Source organism: Crocodylus siamensis, chromosome 1 (assembly GCF_052110815.1).
Source record: "Crocodylus siamensis isolate JL-2025a chromosome 1, ASM5211081v1, whole genome shotgun sequence".
Taxonomy (NCBI): Eukaryota; Metazoa; Chordata; order Crocodylia; family Crocodylidae; genus Crocodylus; species Crocodylus siamensis.
The window spans coordinates 354,627,681-354,655,555 of NC_143395.1; the positions used below are offsets into that span (position 1 = coordinate 354,627,681).

The following is a 27,875-nucleotide window of genomic DNA, read 5'->3' on the forward strand; positions in this document are numbered from 1 at the left end:
ATGTGAGTGGTGGTTCTCAGTAACGGGTCTATCACCCATTTTGAGGCTAAAATGGGAGTTAAGCAAGGCTGCGTCATCACTCCAACACTCTTCTTGGTATTCCTTGCCCTGATGCCACATCTGACAACCAACAAGCTTCTAGCTGGAGTGGAACCAAACTACCAAATGGCTGGTAAGCTGTTTAACTTTGGCCAACTCTGAGCCATAACCAAGACCAGCCCAACCTCAATCATTGAGCTCCAGTATGCTGCTGATGCTCTAGTTCATGCTCACTCAGAAGCAGACTTTCAGGCAATGGTTACTGAGGCATACAAGGAAATGGGAGTGGTGCTTACCATTCAGAAGACTAAGGTCCTCCACCAAGAAGCTCCTAATGAACAGTACCCAGCTTTGATAATTCAGATCCACGGTGAGACTCTGGAAATGTTGAATATTTCCTATACCTCGAAGCTGCCTGTTGCAGAAAGTTGACCCCAACGATGTAATCCAGCATCGCCTCAAATGTGCAAGTGCAGCCTTTGGATGCCTGAAGAAATGGGTGTTCAAAGATCATGACATTGGATCTGAAACCAAGCTCATGGTTTATCAAGCAGTTGTGAACCCCACGTATGGGAGCTGTATGGAGCTGAGATGTGGACAGTGCACAGGAGACAGCTAAAGTTGTTGAAGTAACATCAACACTGCTTGTGTTGCAGTGGGAAGGTGAATGCACCCCTGTTAGCATCTTCCTAACCGTGAATGTTTTAGTGATGATCATCTGACATCAACTTTCGGCTGGCCATGTCATCCAGATACCTGACTCCAGACTCCTGATGCGAGGTTTATTCTTCCAGCGCAGCCAAGACATACACTCAAAAGGAAGGCAGAGAAAGCACTTCAGGGATGTCCTAAAGGCCAACTTAAAAACAAAAATTCCACATTGATGTCAATTCATGGGAGACTATCATCCAGGACTGCCACAAATGGAGGAAGAGTCTGCTGCAGGTATCTCAGTAATTTGAAATCTTACAACAACAGCAACAACAACAGGAGATGGAAAAGCATGAGTGGCAGAAACAGCATGTCGCAGACCAGATCAAGAACCCAGTGCCACCCAACCCTCATGGAAGCACATGTTCAAGCTGCAGTAGAGTCTGTCGATCTTGGGTAGGCCTTATCAGTCCTCTTCAGACTCACAAATAGGACACTCGTTGAAGACAATCACCCTTAACTGCGAGGGATTGCTGAATAAGCCTACTAAAATCTAGGTTAACCATTTTCTGGTCCCTCTACAACTATACTTTCATATCAAAGTGAGGATCTAAGGCTCTGAATTTGATGGTAGCTGCAGGGCCAGAAAAGGTTAATCTGGCTCTCGATGGTGAGACCTGACACCACCTCTTGCAGTAGCCATCCTGCTTACACTCTGCCTCAAGCCCTGCTGCTTTCATTCCAGTGCCTCTCTTTACTCAGCACCCCTGGCTCTTGTGCCACACGCAGTGGCTTTGTGGCATGCTACAGGGACTTGTCTTAAGCACTTAGTTAAACATGCTCTAAGCAGGAGTTGATATGTAAACTAAGTTTTATACATTTTGCAAAGTATTGGTAATAGTTCTTTTTAAAGGAGTAATAGCTCTTGTACACTATTCTCTATTACCTACATTAGGTAGGTATATCTTAAGTGCAATATACTTTTGAAATCTGAAATTTTTGGAGTTGTAACAACCAGAGATGGCCTGAGCAGAGTGTGGGGCCCAGGGAAAATTGGCCTGTGCGGGGCCCCCCCTAGGGATAGCTCTGGTAACAACATTCATCGTATAGGTTTAACTATTTAAGTTACAAGAGCTTGTTTATAGTACATAGTAATTATAATAAAGTTGATATCTTGATTGCAGATTAGGCCACATGAAATGACTGAGAGCTGTTTCTGGCTAAAAACGGAGGAGGACAGATATGAAAATGCAGAATTACTTTGCAAGCTGGAACTTACATTTTGTTGTCAAAAGAAAGGTAAGTAACTTATTGACTTGATTTACTGCTTTACTACTACAGTTTTATTCACAGCCTGTAGATTGCATCAAAAAAATTAAATCTGCATATGTTAGATGGGGACATGTAAAATATTGTCTGAAAACAATAACTTGTTGAGCTTTTATTAAAGTGGTAATATTGTACCATATTTTGAAAACAATATGTAATACATAGGTCAAAATCTAAAGACTCACCACAATAACTCGGAATGCTTCTTGGGTCTTTATTGGAGTTTTTTGTTTAATTATACTTGTGAATATATTTTTGTACAATATACATTAGCTATTGACATGTTTGTGGGTTACAGTTCATCTAGCAGGTAATGTATTTGGGTTATAAATATGCATGTTTTTTGATACGTTAAGTAGATGGTGAAGTTAACACCACAGTAATATTCCAGCAGCTACTTGTGTAGCTGTAATTCACCCAAGGCTTCTTGGAGGTAGTTCTTGGTCATGTCTTTCATAGGGTTCACATGATCTGACATATGTTTAGGTATTGTAGAGAAGCAAGGATATTTTTTGGTGAAGTCTTTTATTAGAACAAGTGTACAGTGGGAAAGATCTTAGACTTCTGGGCATGAGGTCTGGGACAGTAGCTTGAGCTAAGTAGAAGATAAAACGATGACCTGTATATAGGGGTGCACTGATGGTTTGGTTTTTTTTTTTTTTGTTTTTTTTTTGGCCTATACCAATGGCTGATTATTAACCAACCATATTGGCCAATGCCAGTCCGATTGCCAGTTATGCAGCTTCCAGCCGATAAGTCTGTGTGTGGGGGGGGGGGGGCGGGGGCTGTGGGAGTAGACTGAGGCCTCTATGATGGGGCCTCTCTTAATGCTGCACTCACCCCTAGGGAGGCAAAGGGAGGAGGGAGGGCAATGTGGTAGGCTACAGCCACCCCAAAGTTTGGTGCAGCCCCTGTCCCTGCCACAGATTTATTGGCCAGTCACTGGTCTCCAAGCTGCTGGCCTGCATTCCTGGCCAGGTGTATGCTGTGACTGCATGCACGTGATGTTTATCGGTGACGTTATTGGTCACATTGGCCAAAAAAAGCCAATTGCCAATAATGTCAATTTTGCTTTTATTGGTGCTGATAGGATAGGATTAATACATCAGTGCACCTCTCCCTGTGTATAACTCCATGTATAAATAAAGGTGGTCTAATTAAAGAAACAGTGGAGGGCTGTCATAAAGGAGCAAAGAGACACTATTAGGAGTACAGATGTGAAGGCCCAGAAGAAAAAACCAGAAACATTTGGAGAAAAAATATTTTTTGTTTTTCCCCCCCATTTTTTCCCTGAAGACTTTTTTTTCTGATTTTTTTTCTGAGACATTGGAAAAATTGCAAATTTTTGGAAAAATTAAAAAAAGCTCTTATAAAATATTTTCTTTTAGAATAAATAATAAGTTTAAGACAAGGTGTTCATATATTGCTACCCTTTATTCCCCCAAAATGTTTTCTAATAACAACGTAACAGAAAGACTTTTATATAAGAGTATCTACAGTATCAGATCATTACAATTCCTATATGCTGAGGACAAGCAAAACAGTACAACTCTCAAATGCAAGAGCAAGATGCGTTTCTGTCCCCAGTGGGCACTGCCATTTTCACAAGAGAAGGAAGAAGGATTCAGTGCCTTTGCTTGTGGACTTGGTCCATTGTTCACTTTTGATCTAGAGGTTGGTGGATCTGCTCCTGTCCTCCTGACCAGGCCTCAAAGGGCTGAGAGTGGACACTGGCAGCAGCATCCATTCATTCCTGTAGAGATTAGAAACAAGGGGCTTTTTGCCCTGCTTGCTCAAAAGCCTCAGGAGAGGAGACAGAGCAAGTCTAAAGGTTTTGGAGTTGGAAGGAATCTGCTGTCTCCTTGCCCTGTGACCTTGAGACCCACAGAAGTACACAAGCAGCACAAAGGAGCTGAGAGGAAGTATACTTCTTTATTGAAAGGTAAGAGTTTAAATTTCTCTGAATTCAGTATATTTGAACTGCTTTAGTATTTTTTCATAACCTATGTAATTCATAATTGAATTCCTACTAATCTGATGTTTTGTGGCAAATCATCCAACCTTAGCAGTGAGGGAAGTTCACAGTTAACTCTGAGGAGGCTTCTCCTCTATCCATTACTAAATGTGTACTTGCTGTAGCTTAGTGTTTATATATGCAGTCTAGCCATTCAATTACATTTTGCTTTCTTCCCCTTCAGCAAAATGGTGCGACCAACTTCCAGCAAATGGAAGCATTTCCACACTGCAAGTTATTCTGAGGAAAAAAAATGCGATTTGCAAATACTATCAAATGAAATAATCATTTCCAAATGCAACTAGGATGACCAAATACATCCTTGTATGTAAGAAGTGTCCTGCAGGCATTAAAAAAATCTGTCATGGGTTTAAGTGAGGAAGAGGTAGATCATAATGATGGAAGTGCAAGTATTTTTGCCAAAGTTCTCGATCCAAAAGTCCTCTGCCTGCTGCTGCTGCTATAACATTAGCATCCCAAAGGGTTGCCCACTCAACATCCTCAAGTAACCAAATATTGGAACCAGCTGTATGCAAAAGACTCTCAATAGCTTCATTTGTAGATGAGAGAGCACCTGATGATCAGGAAAAAATTGAACAAGCTCTTGCAAGAGCAGTATAATCTTCTGTGATGCCATTGTCAATAACTGAAAATGCAAGCTGACAGGAAACTTCTTTTAAATTACTAAGACCATAATACCATTTACCCAGCAGGCATTCTTTGAGCAAGCCTCTCTTAGAGTCAGAATATGAACGTGTAATGCAATCTGTGCAAGGTAAAGTCAATGAAGCACTGTGTCTTGTAGTACTTACAGATAGATGGATAAATGTGCAGGGAGAAGGAATCAAAACTTTGCGATAATGACACCTCAAGCAGGTTTTTACAGAAACGTTGAAGCGGGAGAGAACAGACATACTGCAGAGTGTATCAGTAGTAAAATATGTGAAGGTCTACAGAAGATTGGAAGTGGTAAAGTATTTGCTTTGCTGACTGACAATGAAAGTAACATGAAAGCAGCATGGGAGATCATAATGGATAAATATCCATATATTATTGCAATAGAATGTGTTATCCCATGGGCTAAACTTGCTCAACGGTATCATCAAGTTGGACACTCTGCAAAAGATCTATAGAAGAGCAAAAGAAGTTGTAAAAGCTACTCGTATTGTAGGTGCAGTCTTTAAGGAAGCAGGAAGAAAAGAATACAAAGAATCAAATAGTGACACTAAAACTCTATAGTAAAACTAGATGGGGGAGAGTGGTGATCTCATTTGAAAGGTTACTAAAAAACAAAGAAACAGTAATAATTGAGGATCTTAAAGTACCCAGAAGAGTAAGGAACTCTGTACTTGATGAGGATGTCTACTGGGTTCTGCTTCAGAACTCCTGGAAGTTTCTAAAGCCAATTTCTTCAGCAATTGCTGCATCTGAATCGGACAGTACATTTCTGTCAGACGTTCCTTACCAAATGGCCCAGATAAAATCAACTGTTTTTGAGAATCTAAGTGCATCTTCACTTACAAGTACAGAAGAAAGAAAAATTTAAGTCTTTATTAGCAGATTGGAAGAATTTTGTTGCCGATCAATTCATGCTTCTGCAGATCTCTTGGATCCAAGATTCAAAGGCAGAAATGTTAGTGATGATAGCACTGCTACTACATTTGACTAGCTTATAAAACAAGAAATACACTTAGTACTTGATGTTGGAAAGGTACTTTCAAATGTTGCAGGATACAGACCATCCTCAGGTATTTGGTCTAGGGATGCAGTCTGGGACTCTGCCAAGCATATCCCTCCTGCAACATGGTGGCAAAACCTTTGCATAACACAGTCTTTAACTCCTCTTGCTTCCTGCCTGCTTCAGATTCCTCCATCTTCTGCAGCATGTGAAAGAAACTGGTCTATGTTTGGAAATACTTGCACCAAATCAAGAAATAAATTAACATGTGCAAGAGTAGAGAAGCTTGTCTCAATCCAGGCAAACCTTCAGTTTTCAGAAGTCTATGAAGATGATAAAAACAAATGATCAGAAGCAGCAGAAAAAGCTGATAGTGATGGCTTAGAAAATGAAACTAGTTAGACTAAGTTACATGTAGCAAAATTTGCATCCAATTGAGTTGGTTTTCCCCCCTTTTTTCTCAGCTCTTTTTCTAAAAACCAGTGCTTTCTGTAGCTCTGTGACACTGTTGAAGAGACTACATCTGAAATACATAATAACTTTTTTGTTTTACTATAATGTTGATGGTTGTTTCTATTTTCAACTAATTTTTGCCTACTTCTCAAACTGGTAAAAACTAATAGATGCTAGGTTCTTTGGAGTTAAGAAGCTTGTAGCTCCATTTGTAACAACATTAAAAGCATTTTAAAGTAAATTCAATTAGTAAATTTGTGATTTATTGTCTGAATAAACTATAATTTTAAATTTAGTAAATGTACCAAACATGATAATTTTATGAGCAAACCAAGTTGTACATAATACATTTTATGTTCTTAAAGTAACAAAGTGAATTTAGCTCTATAAAGGGTGCTAAGAAAATAAGTATTGCATAAATTTAAATTTTTCCTAAAATTTGTTTTTTTCCCCCCCAAAAAATACCCCTGAAAAAATGTTTATTTTCCCCCATGGCTTCAAAATTTCCAGGAATTTTACATTTCTAATTAGGAGTAGCTTAAAGATGACAAAAGTGCAGTAGAAGGGATAACCTGATTAGTAGGAGAGCAAGACCGTTCAAGATGGAATCTGTTTGTACTCTGTAGAGAGATTAACAAGAAATCACAGATAGATTATAACGAGACATAAAGTTTGTCTTTGTTTAGGTCATGGGTTTTACTGCCCAGTAAGGTTATGAATTTATGTTCAGGCCTGTCTTTGGAAGGTGTCTGGTAGATTTCCATTGAGCACAAAGATTGTGAGATCAGAAAGTAGGTGTTTGTACTATGAAAAGTATTCTACTATCTATGGCAGTGTTTCCCAACCAGTGTGTGGTGGCACAAAAGTGTGCCATCAGAACTAAACAGGTGTGCTGCGAAATTTTGCCATGGCAATGAGCTATAATAGGTATGAGGATGGGAAAATGCCTTAACCAGGTGTGCTGCAGTAAAATGTTATTAATATAAGCGTGTCTTGTGCTGGAAAAAGTTGCTCTATGGCTGTGTCTTCCTGGATTATAGTGGTGTGTTTTTTTTTTTTTTTGTTTTTTTTTTTAGTTGAACCTGCGTAGCTTCCATGAGGGTATCTGATCACTAGATGAGATGCATCACGTTCTGGGATAGATGTGAAGGATCTGTGGATTCTGATGGTTCCATTGGTAGTGATTGGGGAAAGCATTGATAGTGATTCAAATAGATATTTGTGGACATATTTTTTTAAGGCAGGGTTGTATCCTATTTGGAGTCCATTGATCAGCAGGAGTTTGCTATTAAATTGGGTGAGGTTAGGAGATTTTTTGAAAGGCAGAAGCCAAGTGGGTTAGGAATATTTCTTTGTCTGATCCATTTTGAGGGTAGACTGTAACTGTTCATCCTTATTATCAGTTCAGGTATGGGTTGGTAGGTGACAACCAGAGGCTGGTGGGCGGTGTAGTTTTTTTCCTTTATCTTCTTCTCCCTTCTCCTCTTCTTTTTTCTTACAGTGGGTTAATACCAGGTATTTACTTGGCTCTTTCAAAGATGCAGCCTATTTCTCTGCAGGGTTTTCCTTACTGAGAAAAGACAGTTTTCAGGTTGGTGATGCCAGTGATGCAAGTATTCTTTTTAGAGGATATGCAGTAATATCTGAGAGCCTGATCATAAATTACAGTGCTTGGTGTCTGGGATGATTTCTGTTTTTGGACATGATGGTGCCATGGCTGTTTTATATGTAGTGGTTTGTAGGGTGCCATCCTGAAATGTGGGTCATGATGTCTGAAATTGATGTTCGTGTAGCTATATTCCTAAGAGAAGGATGCTGATGATTGAATGTATGGTGGAAATCAATAACCAAGTGCCAAGGTTCTTGGTTCAGGTGAAAATATTCACGTAACACAGGTATAGTGCAGTTTTTGTAATGCATTTCTCTAAAAATTCTTCTTCCAGGGGTCTTATGGAGAGGTTGGCATATTGGGGGGCCATCTTTGTGCCTATTGCTGTGCCCAGAGTTTGGAGGAAGTGTCAATTCTTGAAAGTAAAGGTTTTTTGGGTGACAATGATGATTTGTGTGCTTACTTTTGTGGCTGCAAATCTAAGTGTAATCCTAGTAGGTGCTTCAGGCAGGCAGCTGTACCTACATGGTGTAGGATATTAATGTAGTGGTGCAAGTAAGGCTTCTCAATACAGTGGTCAAATGTTCTGGCTCTTACTGGGGAAGTCTGTGTCATGTAGAAAACTTGCTGTTTGAGTGACAAGTTCTTTTAGAGTAATTTCTATGAATCCTGATAGCTTTCCAGTGAGGGAATGGCAGTTGGATATAATGGGTCTGCTAGAGCCTCCTTGTTTTTATATTTTACCAAAGATTCACAGTATTCCTGAGGGGACTGGAGGGGGATTTAGTGAAAGTCTATTTTTTTTTCTCCTGAAGCTGGCCTGGAAAAGAGTTGATTTGGAGCCCTCTCCAAGTTTGTTTATTTTTTTAATAGCAGTTGGTGTCTTGGACCATCCTGGCTACAAATTTACTCCAACGTTAGCTGTTATAACACTTTCCTCATATCTTTTTCAGTCTATTCCTGATTTAGCCTTGAGCAGTCCATTTTAAGGCCCATCCCTTGAATAGCTCCTGATTCCCCTTTTTCCTTTCCTTATTGTTTCTGGAAATGTGGAATGCAAGCATTTATCCTTCAGAGATTGTCTGCTTTGCTTCTTTCCTGCACAGGAACATTAACATTCTTAAGTCATCTCAATGTCTGACAGTCTGAACTGTGGGTGCTTCTTTTCTACCTGGATAGTGGAGGCAGATTGTTTGGCTGCATAAAGAGGCTAGACTTTTTCTTTTTCTAGCATCCTTGAAAGTCTATTTGTTCAGGAGGAGAGAGAGTTATTTCAGAAGTATTGAAATTAAATGTAAAAAAATGAAAAATGAAGATGTGCATTAATACTTACTGCGGGATATCACAGGGTGTTTCAGCATATGCTGTCTCCATGGATTCTGTGTCCTTTTATCTGTGCTCACTTATTGGAGTCCTTACATTTCCTAGTTTCATAGATGGTAGGGTCGGAAGGGACCTGAGCAGATCATCAAGTCCGACCCGCTGCCTTGGCAGGAAAAAGTACTGGGGTCAAACGACTCCAGCAAGGTGTTCGTCTAACCTCCTCCTAAAGACCCCCAGGGTAGGAGCCAGCACCACTTCTCTTGGAAGTTGGTTCCAGATCCTAGCTGCCCCAACAGTGAAGTAGCGCCTCCTGATTTGGAATACTTAAAAATAAAGGAACTGCATAGTGTTTGTGTTTCCAATTGAAACTCTTCTAGGGAAGCATAGAGGTGGTGGGGATGGTGCACGGACTGCTTTAATGAAAGCTGCTCTTCCAAAGCATGTATTCTTATGTACAAATGGCACATGGACACAAAGATGTTTGTGAGGACAACACAATTGAATAAAGCACCAATAGCTGTTGAAAGAATAACCGTATATATCTTTATTCCTAAAACTCTGCTAGATTTGTTGGAGCTAAAATGATGAATGCATGATAGGCTGATGCAGGGAAAAATGTGTATTCATGTTTTAAATTGATAAAACACCCTTTCTAGCTAAGTAGGATTGCTTTTTTCAGAAAAGCACTGTCAAAACCTGGCAACCTTTTCTTTTTAATTTCTCTGTATTAATCCTTTATGCTTAATTACATTATTCTTACCAGACATTGCTCTGACAAGTATAAACTCAGTAACTGTGAAGGTACTTGGGAAGTAATTAAAGTTGCAGTACTTTATACCTATAAACAATTGCTTTTTGCTGACCAGTAAAACCCGTATTATCTTGTCTCTAAAAACTTATTTTCCCTCAAATTTAATCTTAACTATGCTTTTTTCACCACCCAAAAGTTCCCACATGTATTAGAAATGTCCCAAAGAATTTGATGAAACTGAAATTTGTTAGCTTGTAAAAATGTATAGGGAGTAAAGAGAGCAAGGGAGCAGAACAGAACTAATGCCTTATTTGTCATATTCATTACTCTGTCTTGGTAATAACTGAATTAAATTTGCCACTTGAAAAAGCAAAGTTATCTTTTCAGTGATAATTGTTCATATATTTGTAGGTATGGAATAACATGTTGTATGCTCCTTTAGAAGAAGTTGGGTGTACTTGTTTTTTGGAGCTTTTCCTGGCTTGCCTCTCTCTTCTGAGCTGCATATCAGTGGCTCCCCCACCATACCTTGACAGGCTAAACTGACACAAGCTCGGCCTCATAGGGCACCTGAGTTGCTGGCACCTGGTCTGTGTCTGGTCGGGGTCACCCAGGCCCTGGCCAAGTTTGCTCTAGTTGCAATGGTTAGGGTGGGGCCCACTGTTCAGGACCACAGGTTCTTTTCACAGCAAGATGTGCTCTTAGTGCAGGATTGGCAACCTGGAGTCAGGTCATTCCATTTATGCCTCTGCTGGCCCTTCTAGGTCTGGCCCACAGTCAGTATTTCATTGCCTTCACTCCCATCAGTGAACATTAGTTTCTTGTCTGCTGAACTGAGCATACTTCCCCATCTCTATGCACCATTCCTCATGAGCACTGAGGTTTCAAGGTATTGCCCGTGGTCACTTCTGCTCCTTCAGCCACCTCCCAGGCAAGGTTCCCTCTAAGGTGTGTGCGTGCGTAGTTGTGCACAAGTAAAAGTTTGGCCACGCACAAATTTTTTTAGGCTGTGGACCCGTTGGGATAGGAGCTGGGCTGCAGCGTGGGACAGCACCTGCTGCCTGCCCCAGGTGAGGAGTGAGGAGCTTACTTTTGGTAAGTGTCCCACACCACACCGAAGTGGCATGCTCACGGACTGCTACTCCTTAGAGGGAACATCGCTCCCAGTACAGTGGGTTGAGAACCCCTGTCTGTGCAACAGCTTGACCACTGACCCAAAATCTCCCTACAGTGGGTCGGTCTCATCCTTGGACCATCCTTTCTTCAGTCTGAATGTAAACACCAAAAAGCAGATAAGGTTTGATGCTTATCTGTCTTGCTGTAGTGCTGCTGATGGCTTTCCTCATCTGGCTAGCATCCAAGCCTGTCTGCAGTGATTTTGTGTCTTGCTTTTGTGCATGCTCTCTTGCATGCTCTCTCTCATGCTTGCTGCTAGGAGCCTTTCTCCCTGTAGTACTCCTGTGGCTTCTCCTTTTGCCTGCCCCTGTCTTGGGGCTGGGCTCACATGGTTGACATGGGTTACCTGACGCTGGTGCTTTTGCTTTGCATCCTCTGGGGCTGTCCACCCCTGCACCTGATGCCCTTCTCTCTCCTGCCCTCTCTGCTCACTGGTGTGCTGAGATAAAGCCTTCATCAGTTAAGAACAGGTGCACGTGTGTAACAGCAGCAGGAGACAGTTAGAGTTTCTTGGACATGTAATGAGGAAAGAAGAAATTGCAAGTCTGGTCATAACTGGGAAGATGGAAGGAAGGAGAGATCATGGAAGACAGCGGGTGACTTGCGTCAAGAGTTCATCTAAATGGATGAATGTATTGACACTGGATATTCTATATGCTTCAAAGAAGCGATCTGTGGAAGACCATGGTCACGGTTGTAGTGTTTGGTAATGGTACCTAGCACGTGTGTGAAGGGATTGGGGAGAGAACAATCTTAAGACAGAGCTAGGGTAGCCACAGAACAAGAAAGAGGTGGAGGAAGGACAGAAGAGGAAAGCATGCCAAATCCTGGGGAGACCAGAGGGCTGCGTCAGACACCCATGCTGTCTGGTAATGGGAAAGGGGCCTCGTTACACATGTAAACATATAGGCCGTATAGGAAGTTTAGTTTTTACTCTGAGGTGTGTTGGCGATAAATGTTTTTGGTTATCCATGTACAAATGAATTTAGTTTTGTGATTCTTTTTTTTTCTTTTTTAACAAAGGGAAAAATCATTTGGGGAAACTGAAGAACAGCAGAAATACAAGGTGAAGACAAAGGGGAATGAAATCTCTGTAGTGCCCGTTCTTTTGTAAGGTTCTGTAGTGTGTAATGGAAACTGTTTAAGACATGCATAAAACTGGCATTTAACAAAACTTTTTATGAAAATTTGTTTTGCCTCTTATCCTAGAGACCCTTATTTAGGCCTGCTAATATCCCCTTTTTTCTGAAATATGTCTTTTTTTATCTTCATGTTCTGTGAGCACCAGCTGAAAACTAAATTTTCAGGGTAAACTCCACATATCAGTTGACCAATGGATTGTAATCCTAATCTGGAGAGCAACCAGATTTAAATTGAAATGTGTATATGTATTCAGTTAATAACTGTAATTTGAGACTAAAATAATTGGTTGTATTTTAATACATTTTTTAAATTCCTTTTGGCACTGCAAATCCAGGGAGTGAGCTGCACTCTATCTTACTCTGTTCGAAATAAAGTCTGTTTAGTTAAATTAACCTGAACTAGTTTAGAGGCGACGTTGTTGCACAGTTGTTACTATGTTTTGGACTGGGACACAGGGACAGTCATACTGGGTAAAACCCAAGGTAGATCTAGTTCTGTATCCTACCTCTGATGGCAGCTAGCATCAGATGCAAAATGATGGACAGTCTGTTCACCTCCCAGCTACATAATTCTAGCTCTGAAAGATTACCTTTCAGCCTGAGAGAGAGTGTAATATCTCTTTAAAAACCTGATTATGTTTTATAACTTGGATATTCCAGATATCTATATATAATTATCTAATTCCTTTGTGAATCTGTTGTTTTTGTCCTCATTGGTTTATTTTCATATTTTTCCACCCATTGTATGAAAAAGTGTTTCTTTGCGTCAATTTTGAATTGTCACTCTTTTAAATTAATGGAATGTTCCCTCATTATTGTGTTATAAGAGACACCATAAATCCTTTTCTTATGTCTTTATCACATATATTCACATTTATACTTTACTGCAGACATTTGGATTGGTCTTTCCTCTATGGTAAAAAACATCCTGAACTTGTCACTTTCTTCATATGAAAATCATTCTAGTCACTCTTCTCGGAATCCTGTTTTGCATTTTTCTTTTTGAGATGGGTTGAGCAATATTCTGCAAAATTTTTCAGGTGTTTCCACAATATATATTCATGTAAAGCCATATTATATACATACAGATGTACACATTCAATATACATATATTGATACTGATAGATATATGTAGATATAGTAAAAAAGAAACTCAAAAGATTTTAGGACATTTAACTGTATATTCCAGACATACATACATAAAATCTTTTGAGTTTTTCTGACTATTTCTGCTCTTTGCTCCAAGCATTATATTAAACTGTTTAAAGTGATGCCCAGGTTTTTTTGTTTTTTTTAACTGATATAGTTAATTTAATTGTGCCTGCAGTTTGGATTCAGCCCACAGAGCCAGTGCCATCTCACCCATGTGGCCCCAGGAGGGGCCAAGAAATTGGGGGCAGGGTGAGCAGAGGCAGGGACCATTGCTAAAATTTAGGGTACAGAGCTTCTGTTTGGATGTCTGACGGCAGCAGTGGTTAAGAAATGGATGCAGCACCCTGATACTACTTATAACCAGGGGTCCTGGTTTTCTCTGTTTAAAAAAATCACAAATGCTCTGATTTAAAAAAAAAAATCTTTGCTTAAAACCCCCCACATCTGTGATTTAAAATGAAACACCACTCCTATGTCTGTCTCAGTTGAGCACAGTGTTTTATTGCTATATTTACAGTTTTCGAGCAATTTGGAAGCCTACCAGAGCCTCAATCATTATAATAGAATAAATTCTAAATACCTATATATTTTGGCATTTGATTTTGGTCATTTATCATGGAAAATCAGAGCTTCCCCTGCTCCCTTTGCTCCCTTTTTGCTCTGTAGTGCCCGAAGACTGGAAGAAGGCCAATGTGGTGCCTATCTTCAAGAAGGGGAGGAAAGTGGATCCAGCAAACTTGTAGGCCTGACTTCTTTCCCGGGGAAGATCTTAGAAAAGTTTATTAAAGAGGCCATCCTTAATGAACTGGCCGATACCAACATCCTGAGGGATAGCCAGCGTGGGTTTGTTGCGGGTAGGTCTTGCTTGACCAATCTCATTTCCTTTTATGACCAGGTGACCTATCACCCGGACAAGGGAGAAGAGATTGGTGTCATATATCTTGACTTCAAAAAAGCCTCAATCTGGTATCCCATGATCACCTCTTGGCGAAACTGGCCAATTGTGGCCTTGGGTCCACCATGATCCGCTGGCTGGGAAATTGGCTCCATGGTTGGACCCAGAGGGTGGTAATTGAAGAAAGTCAATTGTCATGGTGCCCTGTCACCAGTGGGGTCCCCCAAGGCTCTGTCCTTGGAACAATATTGTTCAACATCTTCATTAATGATGTGGACACTGGAGTCAGAAATGGACTGGCCAAGTTCACCAATGACACCAAACTTTGAGGCAAATCATCCACGCCAGAAGACAGGAGGGCAATCCAGGCTGATCTGGACAGGCTCAGGAAATGGGTGGACGAGAACCTGATGGTGTTTAACATGGAAAAATGCAAGGTTCTCCACCATGGGAGGAAAAACCTGCAGCATCCTTATGGGCTTGGCAGTGCTATGCTGGCTAGCACTATGGAAGATAGAGACTCAGGGGTCATCACTGACCACAAGATGAACATGAGCCTGCAATGCGATGCTGTGGCTAGTAAAGCGACCAAAATGCTGGCCTGCATCCATAGATGCTTCTCAAGCAAATCCCGGGACGTCATTTTCCCCTTGTACTCAGCCTTCTTGAGGCTGCAGCTGGAGTACTGCGTTCATTTTGGGGCTCCACAATTCAAAAAGGATGTGGAGAAGCTTGAGAGAGTCCAGAGGAGAGCCACGCGCATGATCAGAGGTCAGGAAAACAAACCTTATGACGACAGGCTGAGAGCCATGGGGCTCTTTAGCCTGGAAAAGCGGAGGCTCAGGAGTGATCTGATGGCCACCTGTAAGTGTATCGGGGGAACGTTTGTTCATCAGAGCGCCCCAAGGGATGACGAGGTTGAACGGTCATAAACTACTGCAAGACTGTTTCAGGCAGGACATGAGGAAGAATTTCTTTACTGTCTGAGCCCCCAAGGTCTGGAACAGCCTGCCATTGGAGGTGGTTCAAGCACCTACATTGAACACCTTCAAGAGCAAATTGGATGCTTATCTTGCTGGGATGCTATGACCCCAGCTGACGTCCTGCCCTTCCGGCGGAGGGCTGGACTCTATGAGCTTCTGAAGTCCCTTCCAGCCTTAATGTGTATGAAACCAGGGTGTGGGTCCAGCTGCGGCTGACCCCCTTCACTCTCCAGCTGCTTTGCAGCATGGAGCAGCTCTGATATGCTAGTGCCTTGCCCCTGCTCATGCTATCTCCTCTCCTTCCAAACCAGAGCCACCCTAGCCCTGCCGGTGTCATTCATTCCTGACCCGCAACTCCTTGACCCCCCAGCCCTGCCTGGGGGGGGTGGATCCCAGCTGCCAGGGATACAAGATCTGGCAGCTGCTGTGGCCATAGCAGAGTGCAGAGCCTGCTCCTTCCCCACTTTGTGGGTGGCATGGCTGGAGCAGAGCAGAACCTGTAGGGGGCAAGGGAGGATGTGGGCTGCGATCTCGGGGCTCCCTGCCTTGCTGGCCTCCCCCTGGGGGCCTCTGTGGTCTAGTGGGTGGGACCTGGTGTAGGAGGGTGGAGCAGGGTGGTGAGGATCAATGCTGCTGCCAGCTCTGCCAACATCACTTCTTTCCTTGATTTGCAAGTGATATTCCTGTAAATTTATCCTAGGATGTTGTTGACTTTTTTGCAGTAAGAACACATTGTTGGTGGCTAATATTATGCTTAGGTTCTCAAGTTTCTTCCTTGGAGTACTGCTGCTTAACCAGTTGTCCCCCAGCGTGCATTTGTTCATGTAGTTCTTCTGTCCCAAATGCAGGACTTCTCATTTGTCTTTGTTGAATTTTATCTGGTTGATTTTGAACCATATTCCCAGTTTATCCAGATCATTCTGGATCCTAGCCATGCCTTCCAGAGTATATGCAACACCACTGAACTTGGTGTTTTTGGGCAGTCCATGACATCTCTTTGTGATCACTTTTGTTCTCCAGTTGCTTCACAATAGAATTCTTGAGGACCTACTTTATGATTTTTTCAGGTATCAAGACCAAGCTGACTGGTCTGTTATTTCTTGGATCCTCCTTCTTCCCTTACTTTAAAGATGGACACTATATTGCCGTTTTCCAGTCATCTGGAATCTCACCCAGTCCCGTGAGTTCTCAGGAAGGATAGACAATGGCTCTGAAATTACCTCAGCCAGTTTTAGTCCTCTAGGGTACATCCCATCCAGCCCTGCTGACTTGAAAGCTTTTAGCTTCTCCAGGTAATTCCTAACCTCTTCTTCCACTACTCTACAATATTTGTTGTCTTCACTATCTTTGTTGCCAACAATGCTTATCATCTGTTAGCTGATTATAGTTGTGAACAGAGACACATAATTAGATATTATAGTCTGAAGTTAAGCAGAAAGCAGGATAGTTATACAATTGTAGACTAACTACTGTGTGCGTGTGCATGTTGTCGTGATGAACCCAGCAGAGCTGGCAAGCCAAGCTCGGGGTCGCGGTCACGGTGGGTTGGCCGGGTGGTGGCTATTGGCACGGACAGGTGGGATTAGCGGCTGCGGAGTCTGAGAGGCGGAACCGGAGAGGGTTGAAATGCAAAGATTTATTTTGACTTAACGCTTCTTGGCGTAGGCAGAGAAGTCTTCAGTTACAGTTGCAAACGTACGAACAACAACACAACAAAGGGGTCTGTTGGCCCACGAGGTTCAGTCCGAAGACCTAGTCCCAGGGCTGGTCAACAGCTCATTAATGGGTAATACAATGATAAAATGAACTGTAACGCACAGATGATGAATCGCGTGACGCCAGTCCAAGGTGGTGGACAATCGGGTGGTCGAAGAGAAAGCCGAGGTCGGGAGCCAGGAGATGGTGCAGCTGAGTCGTCAGGTCAGAAGGGTAACCCGAGTCGTAGTCAGTGGAGGAGGCCGAGGTCGGTGATCTGGAACCGGGTTATAACGGAGTCCAAAGGGTGATCCGAAATCGTAGCCATTAGTCAGTACCGAGAGTAATCAGGTGCCAGGCGAGTGTAATATATCGAGTGATACGAAAGAACCAACGACAAGAGCGAAGGAGGAGATCTGTAGGCCCTAAAGCCTGACTAAGAGACAGTCCCTGCAACAGCAGCCTCTGCTCTCAGCTAGTGCAATCTCCCCCTGAGGGAGGGGCTCACTGAACGTTTATATGAATTTAGTGGCCAATCAAAACGCTCTCCGCAGAGAAATTTCTAGTCAGATTACCTCATGTCAGGTTCTGACTGAGCATGCTCTCAGTCAGAAGCTGACACAATCTGAGCGTGGATCTGTGGGGAAAGTAGGTCAGCAATGATTGACAGGTCCGCAGGTCACCCAAGGGGCAAGGGCTGGGTGAGCCTTGGAACTTTCCACTCACAGAATCAAACCGCGCATGTCAGTCTAGCTTCTGTGCTGACAGGAAGGGGGCATGTCAGAGAAAATTTTGAGTATATACATATATATTTCAGTCCATATATAGCACAAGTTTCATGGGCTGAAAGTTACTTCAGCAGGTGCTTTGAAAGGATGCCCAGAAATCATAGTGTAAGGAGGAGAGAGCAATTAGAATAGAAAAAACAAGGGTGGGGAGAAGGTGAGTGGGGAAAAGTGGGGAGGTGGACAGTGCTAGCAGAGACAAGTAAACTAGCAGTAAACCCACAGGAACAAAGGGGTCACCAACTAATCCAGGCAATGGGATAAGGACTAACACTCTGTGTTTAAGTCACACTTAATACAGTCCAGTCTGGGTGATTTGTTGTCTTAAAACCACATTTTAAGAGTTTGATGTCTAAGAACAGCCCCTCTCAAGTCAGCAGTGAAGTGTCCTGGGAGGTTAAAGGTGTGCCACAGGTTTCCATGTCTTTCTGCAGTTGATGTCAGAGCCATGATAATTCATTCTGCCATATAGGGATTGTCCAGAGTGTCATTTTTATTTTATTGCATTTCAAATCATGCCTTGGCTTTCCAAACTTCCTTCTTGTATGCAAATTTTTCTTATGCTTTTCCATAGTAATATGACCAAACTTCCTAGTCCTAGTGCTTTTTATCCTAGTCCTAACCGTTCTTCCATATATTAATCGTAACAGTTAAATTGGTAACTTCAGTCTGATTTTATTTAACCAGTTGGGGTGTTTATACAAATGCCGCTCTAATTAAAGCACCGGTGTTTCATGTGTATCAGTGTCTGTGCACTGAAAAATGGCGGTAGGTGCACTTCAAAGCTCGGAGTATGAGTTTTGGTTAAGGCACCCTTGCTGCTGTTTTTCAGCGTGGGGATGCCGATGCATATGATGCTGGATTGCCAGATTTAATTGCAGTGCATTGGAGCCGTCTCGATGCATGCATATAGGTGCTCTTGATGTTCAGAACTGACGATGTGAGAGAGATTTAAGATTTGTTTTTGGAACTTTAATGAGCATCCACATTTTTAACCTATTTTATTGAACTGTTGTAATTGGTTTTCAGGTCCATTAAGTCCACTTGGATTTGCTCTGGTGCTGCAAACCAGACTTAAACGTGGTAAATATTCTTAAAAGTTTTTCCATACCTGGTCAAATATATTTTCATGTTATGTACAGATCTTCAGTTTCTTCTGAGTCACTGCTCTATCAAGAGAAATCAGAAATATATAGATGTGCATGATTTTAAAGCAGAGTAAAAGTGGCTACTTTTGGAGAAAAATAACTCAGGAACAACCTGAATGAAATGGTTTCTGGGAGAATATCTTTCAGGAGACTGAACATCTGTACTACGGATACCTGTCTTAGAGAAGCTGCAGTGCACTCCTCCAGCAAGCTTTGCTCCCTGTTCTTTCCCTGCCACATTCCCCCACAGGAACCATGGAGAGAGTGTGTCAATCTCAGCCAAGCAAGGAGCAGAGCATCCTCCTGAGTACTTCAGTCTGGAGAAGCACAGTGCCAAAGCACTTAAGGCAGCATATTCTGTTCCCAGCCTTTTCAGCTATAGCCAACCCCCATCCCTGTTGCTGACCCAGGAGCACCCTCTGCCCCATGTCACTGACCTGGCAGTACCAGCTGTCAGTGACATGGCAACCTCCTCACCTTACTTCACTGACTTAGCAGAACCCATGCCCCCTCCCCTGAACTAAAGCATTAGGTGCCCTAGGGCCCCTTGGCAGACCAGTGTCAGTACTATAGTCTCTTTGCTGCACAGCTCAGATGTCTATACAGGGCTCTCTAGTTAAGTTTTTCTACTGGGAGGGCAAACCTGGAAGAATTCTCCCAGACCATTTGAACGTATCTACGCAGCCAGAGTCGACCTACATATATGTTGTTTTTTTCCATTTTGCTTAGTGGTGAAAGATAAGGAATTCCTCACTTGATTAATCTAAATTGAGTCTACATTAGTTGTAACAGTTAAGTTGCTGAATTGTGTTGAATTCTTTTTTGTAAGAAACTTCTGTAGTGTACAGCAAGTTGTTTTGAAGACTTGATAACTGCAGTGGTGGGAGACACAAAACTATTTACAGAGTCCATAACTTAGATTAATGAGGTGATTGGCACTTCCTAATGCTACTGCTTCTGGCTTTAACTAGTGTTTATCATCCTATACAAATTAACATTTTACTTGCATTTTTAGGTAGTTTGAAACTGTAGGTATTTGGCACGCTTAATTTTTTTTTTTTATTACTTAACCATCTCAGAAGAAAGAGATGGAGGTTGTGACTCCCAGGAAGTCGCAGATTAGGTGAATTGGTTTAGTCCAATGATTGTCAAGCTAGGGTACGTGTACCCCCAGAGTCAGGTAGTGATTTGCCAAGGAGTATATACCTAAATTTCACTAATGATGGTGGAGCTTCTGGTCAGCATGCAGTGACTAATGGTGTTACCACATGTTGATGTCTGCCTTGACACACTTCTTAGGGAATGAATGTGAAGATATACCTTGGTATGAGCAGCAATATTTTGCAATTAAAAGGGAATCCAGCCAAAGCCAGTCTGAAAACACTGAGCTAGCATAATTTGCGTTTCCTAAGTACATCAGGATTGTTTCTCAGTTCGTTTATCCTCTGCATGCTATATTTCCCTCAATGTTTCCTCTATAACTATCTTAAAGTTAGAATTTTACTTTGGCAAAGTTCATAAATGTTTTAAGTTATTTTATGTAGAATTGTATTAATTTCTTACTGGGAGACTGTTAAAACACAGCTTTTCTTTTTACACCTCAAACCAAATATGTTTAACAAATAAATGAAGAATTGTGGTCTGTCTTATGGGGTTTAATGATTACACTTTTGATCATTGTATAATAACTATTTTTCTGATTACCAGTGATACATTTATTAAGTCTCATAAACGGTGTTTCCCTGCAAACAGAAATATTGCTACAGCAAGTGAAATGTCTTCATCTAAAGCAGTAGGTGGGCTAGTTATATCAACATGTTCATAAATTGCATTGAAATGCAAATAATTTCAATTATTTGCTTTCTTTGGGAAATTGCATGCGACATGCTAAATATATATTTTAAATAAATGTATAATTTCAAAAGGCAAAACGTGACAGATGAGAAAAATATATGAATTCTTGTGGCTTTCGGACACAGCGCTCTTTCCCAATTTTCTTGAATAAGCGAAAGAGAAAAGTCCTATGTAGTTAATTTATGTCCTTTGTTTTCACTTATTATTTAAGATTTAAATTTTTTTTTGTCCAAACCCTTTTATTGCATTTCAGTTTTGAAAAGTTCAGATGAAGGCACATGTGTGGATATACAATATTTATTCAAATAGAAGATGACCTTGAATATAAGATGACCACCTCAATAATTAGATTTTATATATGGAAAATTTATAAATTTGTCACCATTTTCCAAGTTTTAGAGGTTTGCCTTGAGTTTGTCCTGTTCTGACTGCTACAGCAGGGGAAATAAATCTGAGAGCTCAGGTAGCCCTTTGTTCTTTGCTTCCCCCCAACTTTTTCCCCTGGCAGTCTCTTCCTCTTCCCTTCACTATCAGACCCTGTTCTTCCTGAGCAGGTGGAAATGAGGATCAAATCTGAAGACAATAACCTCAAAATTAAACATGGCTATAGCAATTTGCATATGGTACCCAGAGATTTATTTTTTCCAGAACTGATGCATGTTACTTTTTTTTTTTTAAGCATAGGTGCTTCATCAACACAATTTTGAGCAGCACATTGGCACTTATATCTAGTGTGAATGATGTTAGTCCAAAGTGGTATTAGTCCAAAGCCAAAATGCCCATCATTTACCTCATATTTTGCTGGGCTGTGCCCCATCACAGACAACAGCATTACAAATCATGGTGAGCCATGACATTGTATACCCAGAATCCCTTTGTTGTTCCCTGTCTTAGCCTGGCACATATGATTAGTATGGCTGAGCCCTCCACGGTGACCCCACAGCTCAGCAATATGCAGTATGTGTGTATATTCCAAATCAACCCCCCGCGCCTCCCGAAGGATCCATGTGCTAATTAGCCGTCCGCTTATGACTGGACCTGGGTGTTCTTTTCACGTCCTGAGATGCTTCAAAAATGTATGTGCAGATGAGGTGCAAGTTCGACTTATCGTGAAGGGTGCCAGGCTGAGAGAGTGTCCAACAGAGGAATTCTGGCTATGAAATGTGGCTCACTATAATTTGAAAAAAGTTGGCAGTGAGGGCACTGCTATTACTGGTCTTATTTGGATGGGTTGCGTGGTTCTCATCAATTATGTGGTAATGGGGGACTGCTTTTGTACTTCTTCTCCTAGCTGCTAGGGGGTATCCGAACTCCAAGGCTTCTGGGCCTGGGGCTTGTACATAGGATGCCATCCAAAAAAATAGAAGTTCTCATCAGCATGTTTGCCTAATGTGGGCCACAGGTTTTATAGTCATAGTTGGTTTCCGTTACTGAGCACTTGCTGCTTTTGGCAGCAGTTTATTGGTCGACAGTGTATTTAGTGAGATTTTCTTTATGTGATTATAAGATGAGTAGCTTATACCCCCTCCCCCCCCCATGTCATTTGGGGGAAAACCTCAGCTTGGAATCAAATATATGTAGTGGAAGGTGGAAGTTGAGCTTTGCACCACTGTACATGAAATCCTAATTTTGGTCTTTACTTCTAAACCAGTTTTTCCATACACATACTTATTTGTGGACTTCAGCTGAGGAATGGAGCAGTTTAATTAATGTTACCTTATTTATAAAAGTTCAGAAATACTAAACCTTTTCAGTAGCCTGATACCTGAAAATTGGAAAAGCAAGACTTTCACCAATACAAAGTATTTCATCTTTGAACTGAGAGCTGGTATGAGAAATCTAAAACCTCAAATTATTATTATTTTTTTTCTACAGATTGTCAACCAGTAACATGCACCTTATTTTTGTCCCTATCCTTTGACCTGTCCAGCTTTGGAAACTGCTGGCAGCAAAAATGCTCCTGGCCTAGCTCTTAAGACTTGTCTCTATTGTATCGGACAGTGCAAGGGAGTGCTTCTTGGAAAATACCTGTGTACTTGCTATATCTCTGCATCTGAACATGCTGCTTTTAGCTGGCTTTGGCCCTGCACACTGAATGGAGCACATGCCTGCCCTGGCCCCATGTGCGCTATGTGGGGCAGTTTTTGGCACGCATTATGGACAGTATGCCGGGGTGGGTTGTGATGCCCAGTACATATAGTGCATAACACAGACTAGCCCATTGTACTGTGTGTAATGTGTATTGGTTCCAGCCCTGCATGCCATGTGGTGCACAGGCTAGTCCGGGGTATGCACTGCACGTAGTACCCATGCCAAATAGAACCTGCCTGCTAAATGTGGTGCAGGAGGCTGGTTTGTGGACTGGCCCAGGATCCATCTTGCAGGACTGATAGAGTAGAAGTGCCACATGTAGCATACAGGGCCAGAGCCATTGCATGCAGTGTGCTGGCCAGAGACTCACAGGCAGCACTGGGAGCTAGATGATAAGGGTCTGTTGGCTGAATCTGGCCTATATGCTGTATCTTTAACATCCCTGGTATACTTCATTTAAGCACATAGCCTTATGACTGGAAAGGGCTTTGCCCTTATGTGGAATACGTGCTTGCCCAGCTTAGTGTAAGCAATACTCATTAATTACAGGATTAACCTCCATTAAGATTTTCATGCATCATTAAAACACTGTACTTTGTTTCTTAGGGCACTTTATGCTTCTGACAGCAGCTTTGGAATGAGCAGGACGTACTCACTTTAGGACTCCTCAAAATTGGCTCCTAGTCAATTATTCAGTTAAACTTAACTTGGTTAAGTTGCAAAGTAGATTGGGGCCAAAGAGTTATGTAATTTACTTAAAGTGATTTATAAACTTAATTAGTGTTCCTTAAAATGTAAACAATAAGGATGCACATTGAGCTATACAGTTACCTGATAAGTGCCTAAGTGAAGTTTGCTGTACAGGATTAAGGCAAGGGGTTTCATAACTTTATTTTTATTTATTTATGTGACTTACGTGCTGCTCTTCCCAAAATAGTCTTGGGGCAGCTTAGAGCAAGAGAAGCAGGACAACTTTAAAAGGCAATTAGAATAAATAAAGCAAAATGTAGCAGAGATGAAATAAACAACATCTTGTACTCAGGACTGTAATCTAGCTATGGAAAAGTGGCATGTTCATTGCAAAATTATCAGTATTGAGTTTTGAACATGCTAATTGATTTTGCTCACAATATAAAGTATTGCTGAAAACTTTAAGGAAGTTAAAGAAAAAATCAAACTTAACATCAGTGAAGATAAAATCAATAAGATGGAAAGTGATATGCAGCTTCCTTTCTGTTAGTAACCATGGGTAGTTATAAGTTAAAAGATTTTAATTCCTTCTTCAATGTATTCCTGTTAAAATGATTACAAAGTAAAACATGAGCATTATTTAAATTGCTATGCACATTTATTTTCATAAGCCTACCCTTTTCTCCCTTTTAAAATAAACGTGAAAGTATTGTACCCTCAGCTTCACCCTTTTTATTTTATAGGTAGATACAATTGTGAGCCATGATTCCTTTCCCCCATATTAGACAAAAGAAACTCAAGGAGGTTTCTTGAAGCAGCTATTCAGTTCTCTTCTATTTTTAAACTTAGCAAATCTTCTTAGTGAAATAATTTTTTAATAATCATTAGATGTCAACCTGCTTATATACAGTATAATAGTTGTATCAGAAAACTTGGTGTTGGCTTTGATGTGATGCTTTGATTTTGTTGCTAGCTATATTTTTTGGAGTTAATCTGTCTTCAGTTTTTGGAAAATATAATTTTTGGTGCATATAACTTTTTTTTTCCACAATCTTTACCATATTTCATGGTGCACAAGTCAAAGTTTGAAGCCAAAATATTTACCCTTAAATTTCCACCTCAACTTATACACTGTATTAATACTTTGAAAAACAAAAATCTTGTTTCAAAGTTTGTTCATCTTCAGCTGAACCCTATGCTGGTGCCCTACTGCATTCAGCCCACAGGGAGGCAGCATGCTAGGGGTGCTAAGGGCTTGACTGCTGCTGACTGAGGCTAGGCCAGGCTCCTGCCTCCCTCCCCTCCCCTCCCCTCCCTTCCCCCCCCCCCCCACCCTGACCTAACACCCCAGAGCCAGGCTGAGCACCTAAACCCTGTGCCCATCAAGTCTGGCCTGGGGAATACTTACCAATGGCCTAGTGGCTGCCCCACAGGTAGATCTTGGCCAGTGGGGTGGAGGTACCACCTGATGGTGTGAGAGCCACGGCGCCACTGTCTGCCGCCAGCAGCACCAGGGCTCAGAGCGGCAGCAGCGAGAGGTGCTTGCTGGGCAGGAACCGCTCGTAGCCCCCCATGCTGAACTCTGCTGTTGCCTTTCTGGCTGCGGCTGGCAGGCTCTGGCAGCTGCTGCTGCTGTGGTCACTCGTGTTTATAAGGTTCTGGGAGGAGGTAACAGCTGAGTTTAAGTGCCTGATGCCTGCCCTGTAGGCATCTCTGGCGAGGTGGGACTTATACACCGGATCTATGGAAATCCTAACTTTGATGCTTGGAAATATGGGGTCTACTTATACACTGCTTTGATGTGTACATGATAAAATACTGTAATTTATTTCTGTAAAGCCTCTTGGCACAGAAAGGTTCTGATCTGGTTGTACTGTTCTGGAAGAAACATGAATAACTTTGTGGTATCAAGCAAGGCTGTGCTGAAAGGACCACCACTAATAATGAGCTAGAAGTATACCTCTTAATGAGGTATAAAAATAGTTTCGGTTAGCAGGACTATTTCTCGTCATCTGTATGTTCCTCATATGAGGAGTAAGGTATTTGTATTAGGATAGTTTTGCTGTGCAGTAAATTTTAGAAGCTCTGTACCCTCATACTAGTCAAAATACAAGACTCCTGCGTTTATACTCTTGATACTTGGAGGTGAGAGAGGTTAATAGCTGCTGCTAATAATACAGCACTGGCATGCACTGAAAATTACAATAATTTCACATAGTTAAATGTGTAAAACTAGGAGCCAGGCCATTCCCCTGTTGTGGGAATGTGATAAAATGACCAACTTAGAGCAGAGAGAGACAGGTTTATGACCCAAAATGGCTAAAGTCCTTACAACCAAATAAATCCAACCTAGTAAACTCATGGCAATCCCTTGGGGTTTAATTTAGGATATAAGCACAAATCTGTTTCCATAAAATGAAATGGACATGCATGAACTAAAAACCCTGCCTAAAAATAAAGCTTTAAGCATTATTATTCTAGATATGTCTGTATAATGGGTGCAAGAAAATCTTCTTAAGTTTTCCACGTCTGAATCCTTATTTATGATGTGAACACAACTTGGTAGATATGTTGTGGTGAGCCATAATACTTGATTATTGTCATTTCTGTCTTACCAAGATTTCAAGAAGTGTTCTTCTAGTGGTCACTTTTAGCGGCATGTTTGCTTGCTGGTTTGAGCTGCCAAAGGCATTGCATACTTACCATATGTTTTTGTTTGTTTTTTTTTCTGTCTGATAGAGCAGAGTGATTTTTTTCCTTCTGTTAGCTCTTTTTGTGGACTTTGGCTGTATTGGCCTAGACTTTAAACCTAATTACAAGCCTTTAAACATTTACTATCTGCAACTACTTTACTCTTTATTTGGATCCCATCATCACATTTTTAAATTGACAGTTGATAGTATACCTGTTGTAGTAGATGTGCCAGAGGAGTCAGTTCAACAGTATGACCTAACTTAAGGGCTTTGTTTTTTGTTCTGAAGTGGTGCCCTAGCTGTTGCTATTGGTCACTCATAATCAGGGATCCTGGTTTTGTCTGATTAAAAAACAAAACAAAAAAAACCTCTCCAATTTTCAGATTAAAAAAGGAACCCAAAATTCACATTTTCCCATGATTAAAATGAATCAACACTGTGTATATATCTATATATTAGTGAAGTTTCATTTATTCACAGAATAGTGTAGATTGTGGCTAACTTTTTTTAATTAAAGAATTGGATTTTTTTTTATCAGAGAAAACCAGGCTCCCTGCTCATAATTAGAATTTTTTTCCTCCCTATTTTCACTAACTTGTTCTCTCAAGGTTTATGAGGACAGGTCTCATCTCATCTTGTTTAGCACTGGGATTTACATGTTGTGTGTTACATATAACATGTTGACCACATCCACCAAACCGAGCTTATGTCATCTGATGTGCAAACCAGCTAGAACTTCCTTACCAGTAACGTGATTTCAGGCATACACAAAATCCCTTGACCTTCCGTCCCTGCTTCTCTCCTCAGTCTACCCCACCCTGTACGCCAAACCCATTATGTAAAATACATGTATACGACTATATCCTTTTACCTAATCTTAGATTTTATTTTTAGAAAACATAGTTGATGTCCTTTCACAACTCCTGACAAGGGCAATAGCTGGTCCCATGCAACTTTTCCTTCAGGAACATAAAAATTATTATAATCATCGTATAAAATGGGATTTCCTTTATTTTCTGTATGTAAGTGAGAAGTTCTTAGGATGAGCTAACAATGTTAACTACTAATTGGATAACTGTGGCATTGTTATATTAATGTAAATATAGAAGACTTGTTGTGCTCTACAGTTCTGGCTTATCAGTAACGAACTGTACCTTTGTCTGATAGGACTGCAAAGGAAAACAACTTGCTACAAGGCATCTTGTAAATAGGTTTTAGGGTAATTTAGTGTGCTGGAAGGGATTCCTTGATTTTTATTCTGCAGAGACAGATTAAATTCTTAGATACTGTAATGCACTTCCATGGAGCGAGATCCTTAGCTATTGTACAGATAAGTATTAGTTGGAGTACAGCAATACATATAATCTGTTAGTTAAATTGTTTTTTCTGGCTATACTTTCATAATTCAACGTTTAAAATAATTGTGGGTTTTTCTCCTTTATAAAATATTTACAAAACCCTGAGTACTATTTAGCATTATGTTGCAGTACTATAAATATGCCGAACCCATTTAAAATAATTGTTGTTCTCATATTTGCTTGGTATTTGCTCTAAGATCTGTCTTATTTTTTCCTGTTTTTAAAGACGATTGCTGGGCAATTCTGCCATCACCAAATTAAATAGCTAGTTTCTGTTGATTAGGTTCCTGTTAAGGGTTACTTGGGATGCGTTACTTTCCTCTGTTTTCAGTGTACTTCTTGCAGACGTAGTGGCTACCACAATTA

At 41.1% G+C, this 27,875-nt stretch overlaps 1 protein-coding gene across 2 annotated transcripts in view; it reads left to right on the forward strand.

Moving 5' to 3' along the window:
• DIAPH3 (diaphanous related formin 3) overlaps positions 1-27,875 on the forward strand; it is a 485,008-nt gene that overhangs the window by 125,801 nt on the left and 331,332 nt on the right. For both annotated transcript variants that reach the window (XM_090024704.1, XM_090024695.1), the window contains one exon: positions 1,875-1,989. In XM_090024704.1, the coding sequence (XP_089880830.1) occupies positions 1,875-1,989 (115 nt within the window). The remainder of the gene's footprint in view (positions 1-1,874; positions 1,990-27,875) is intronic.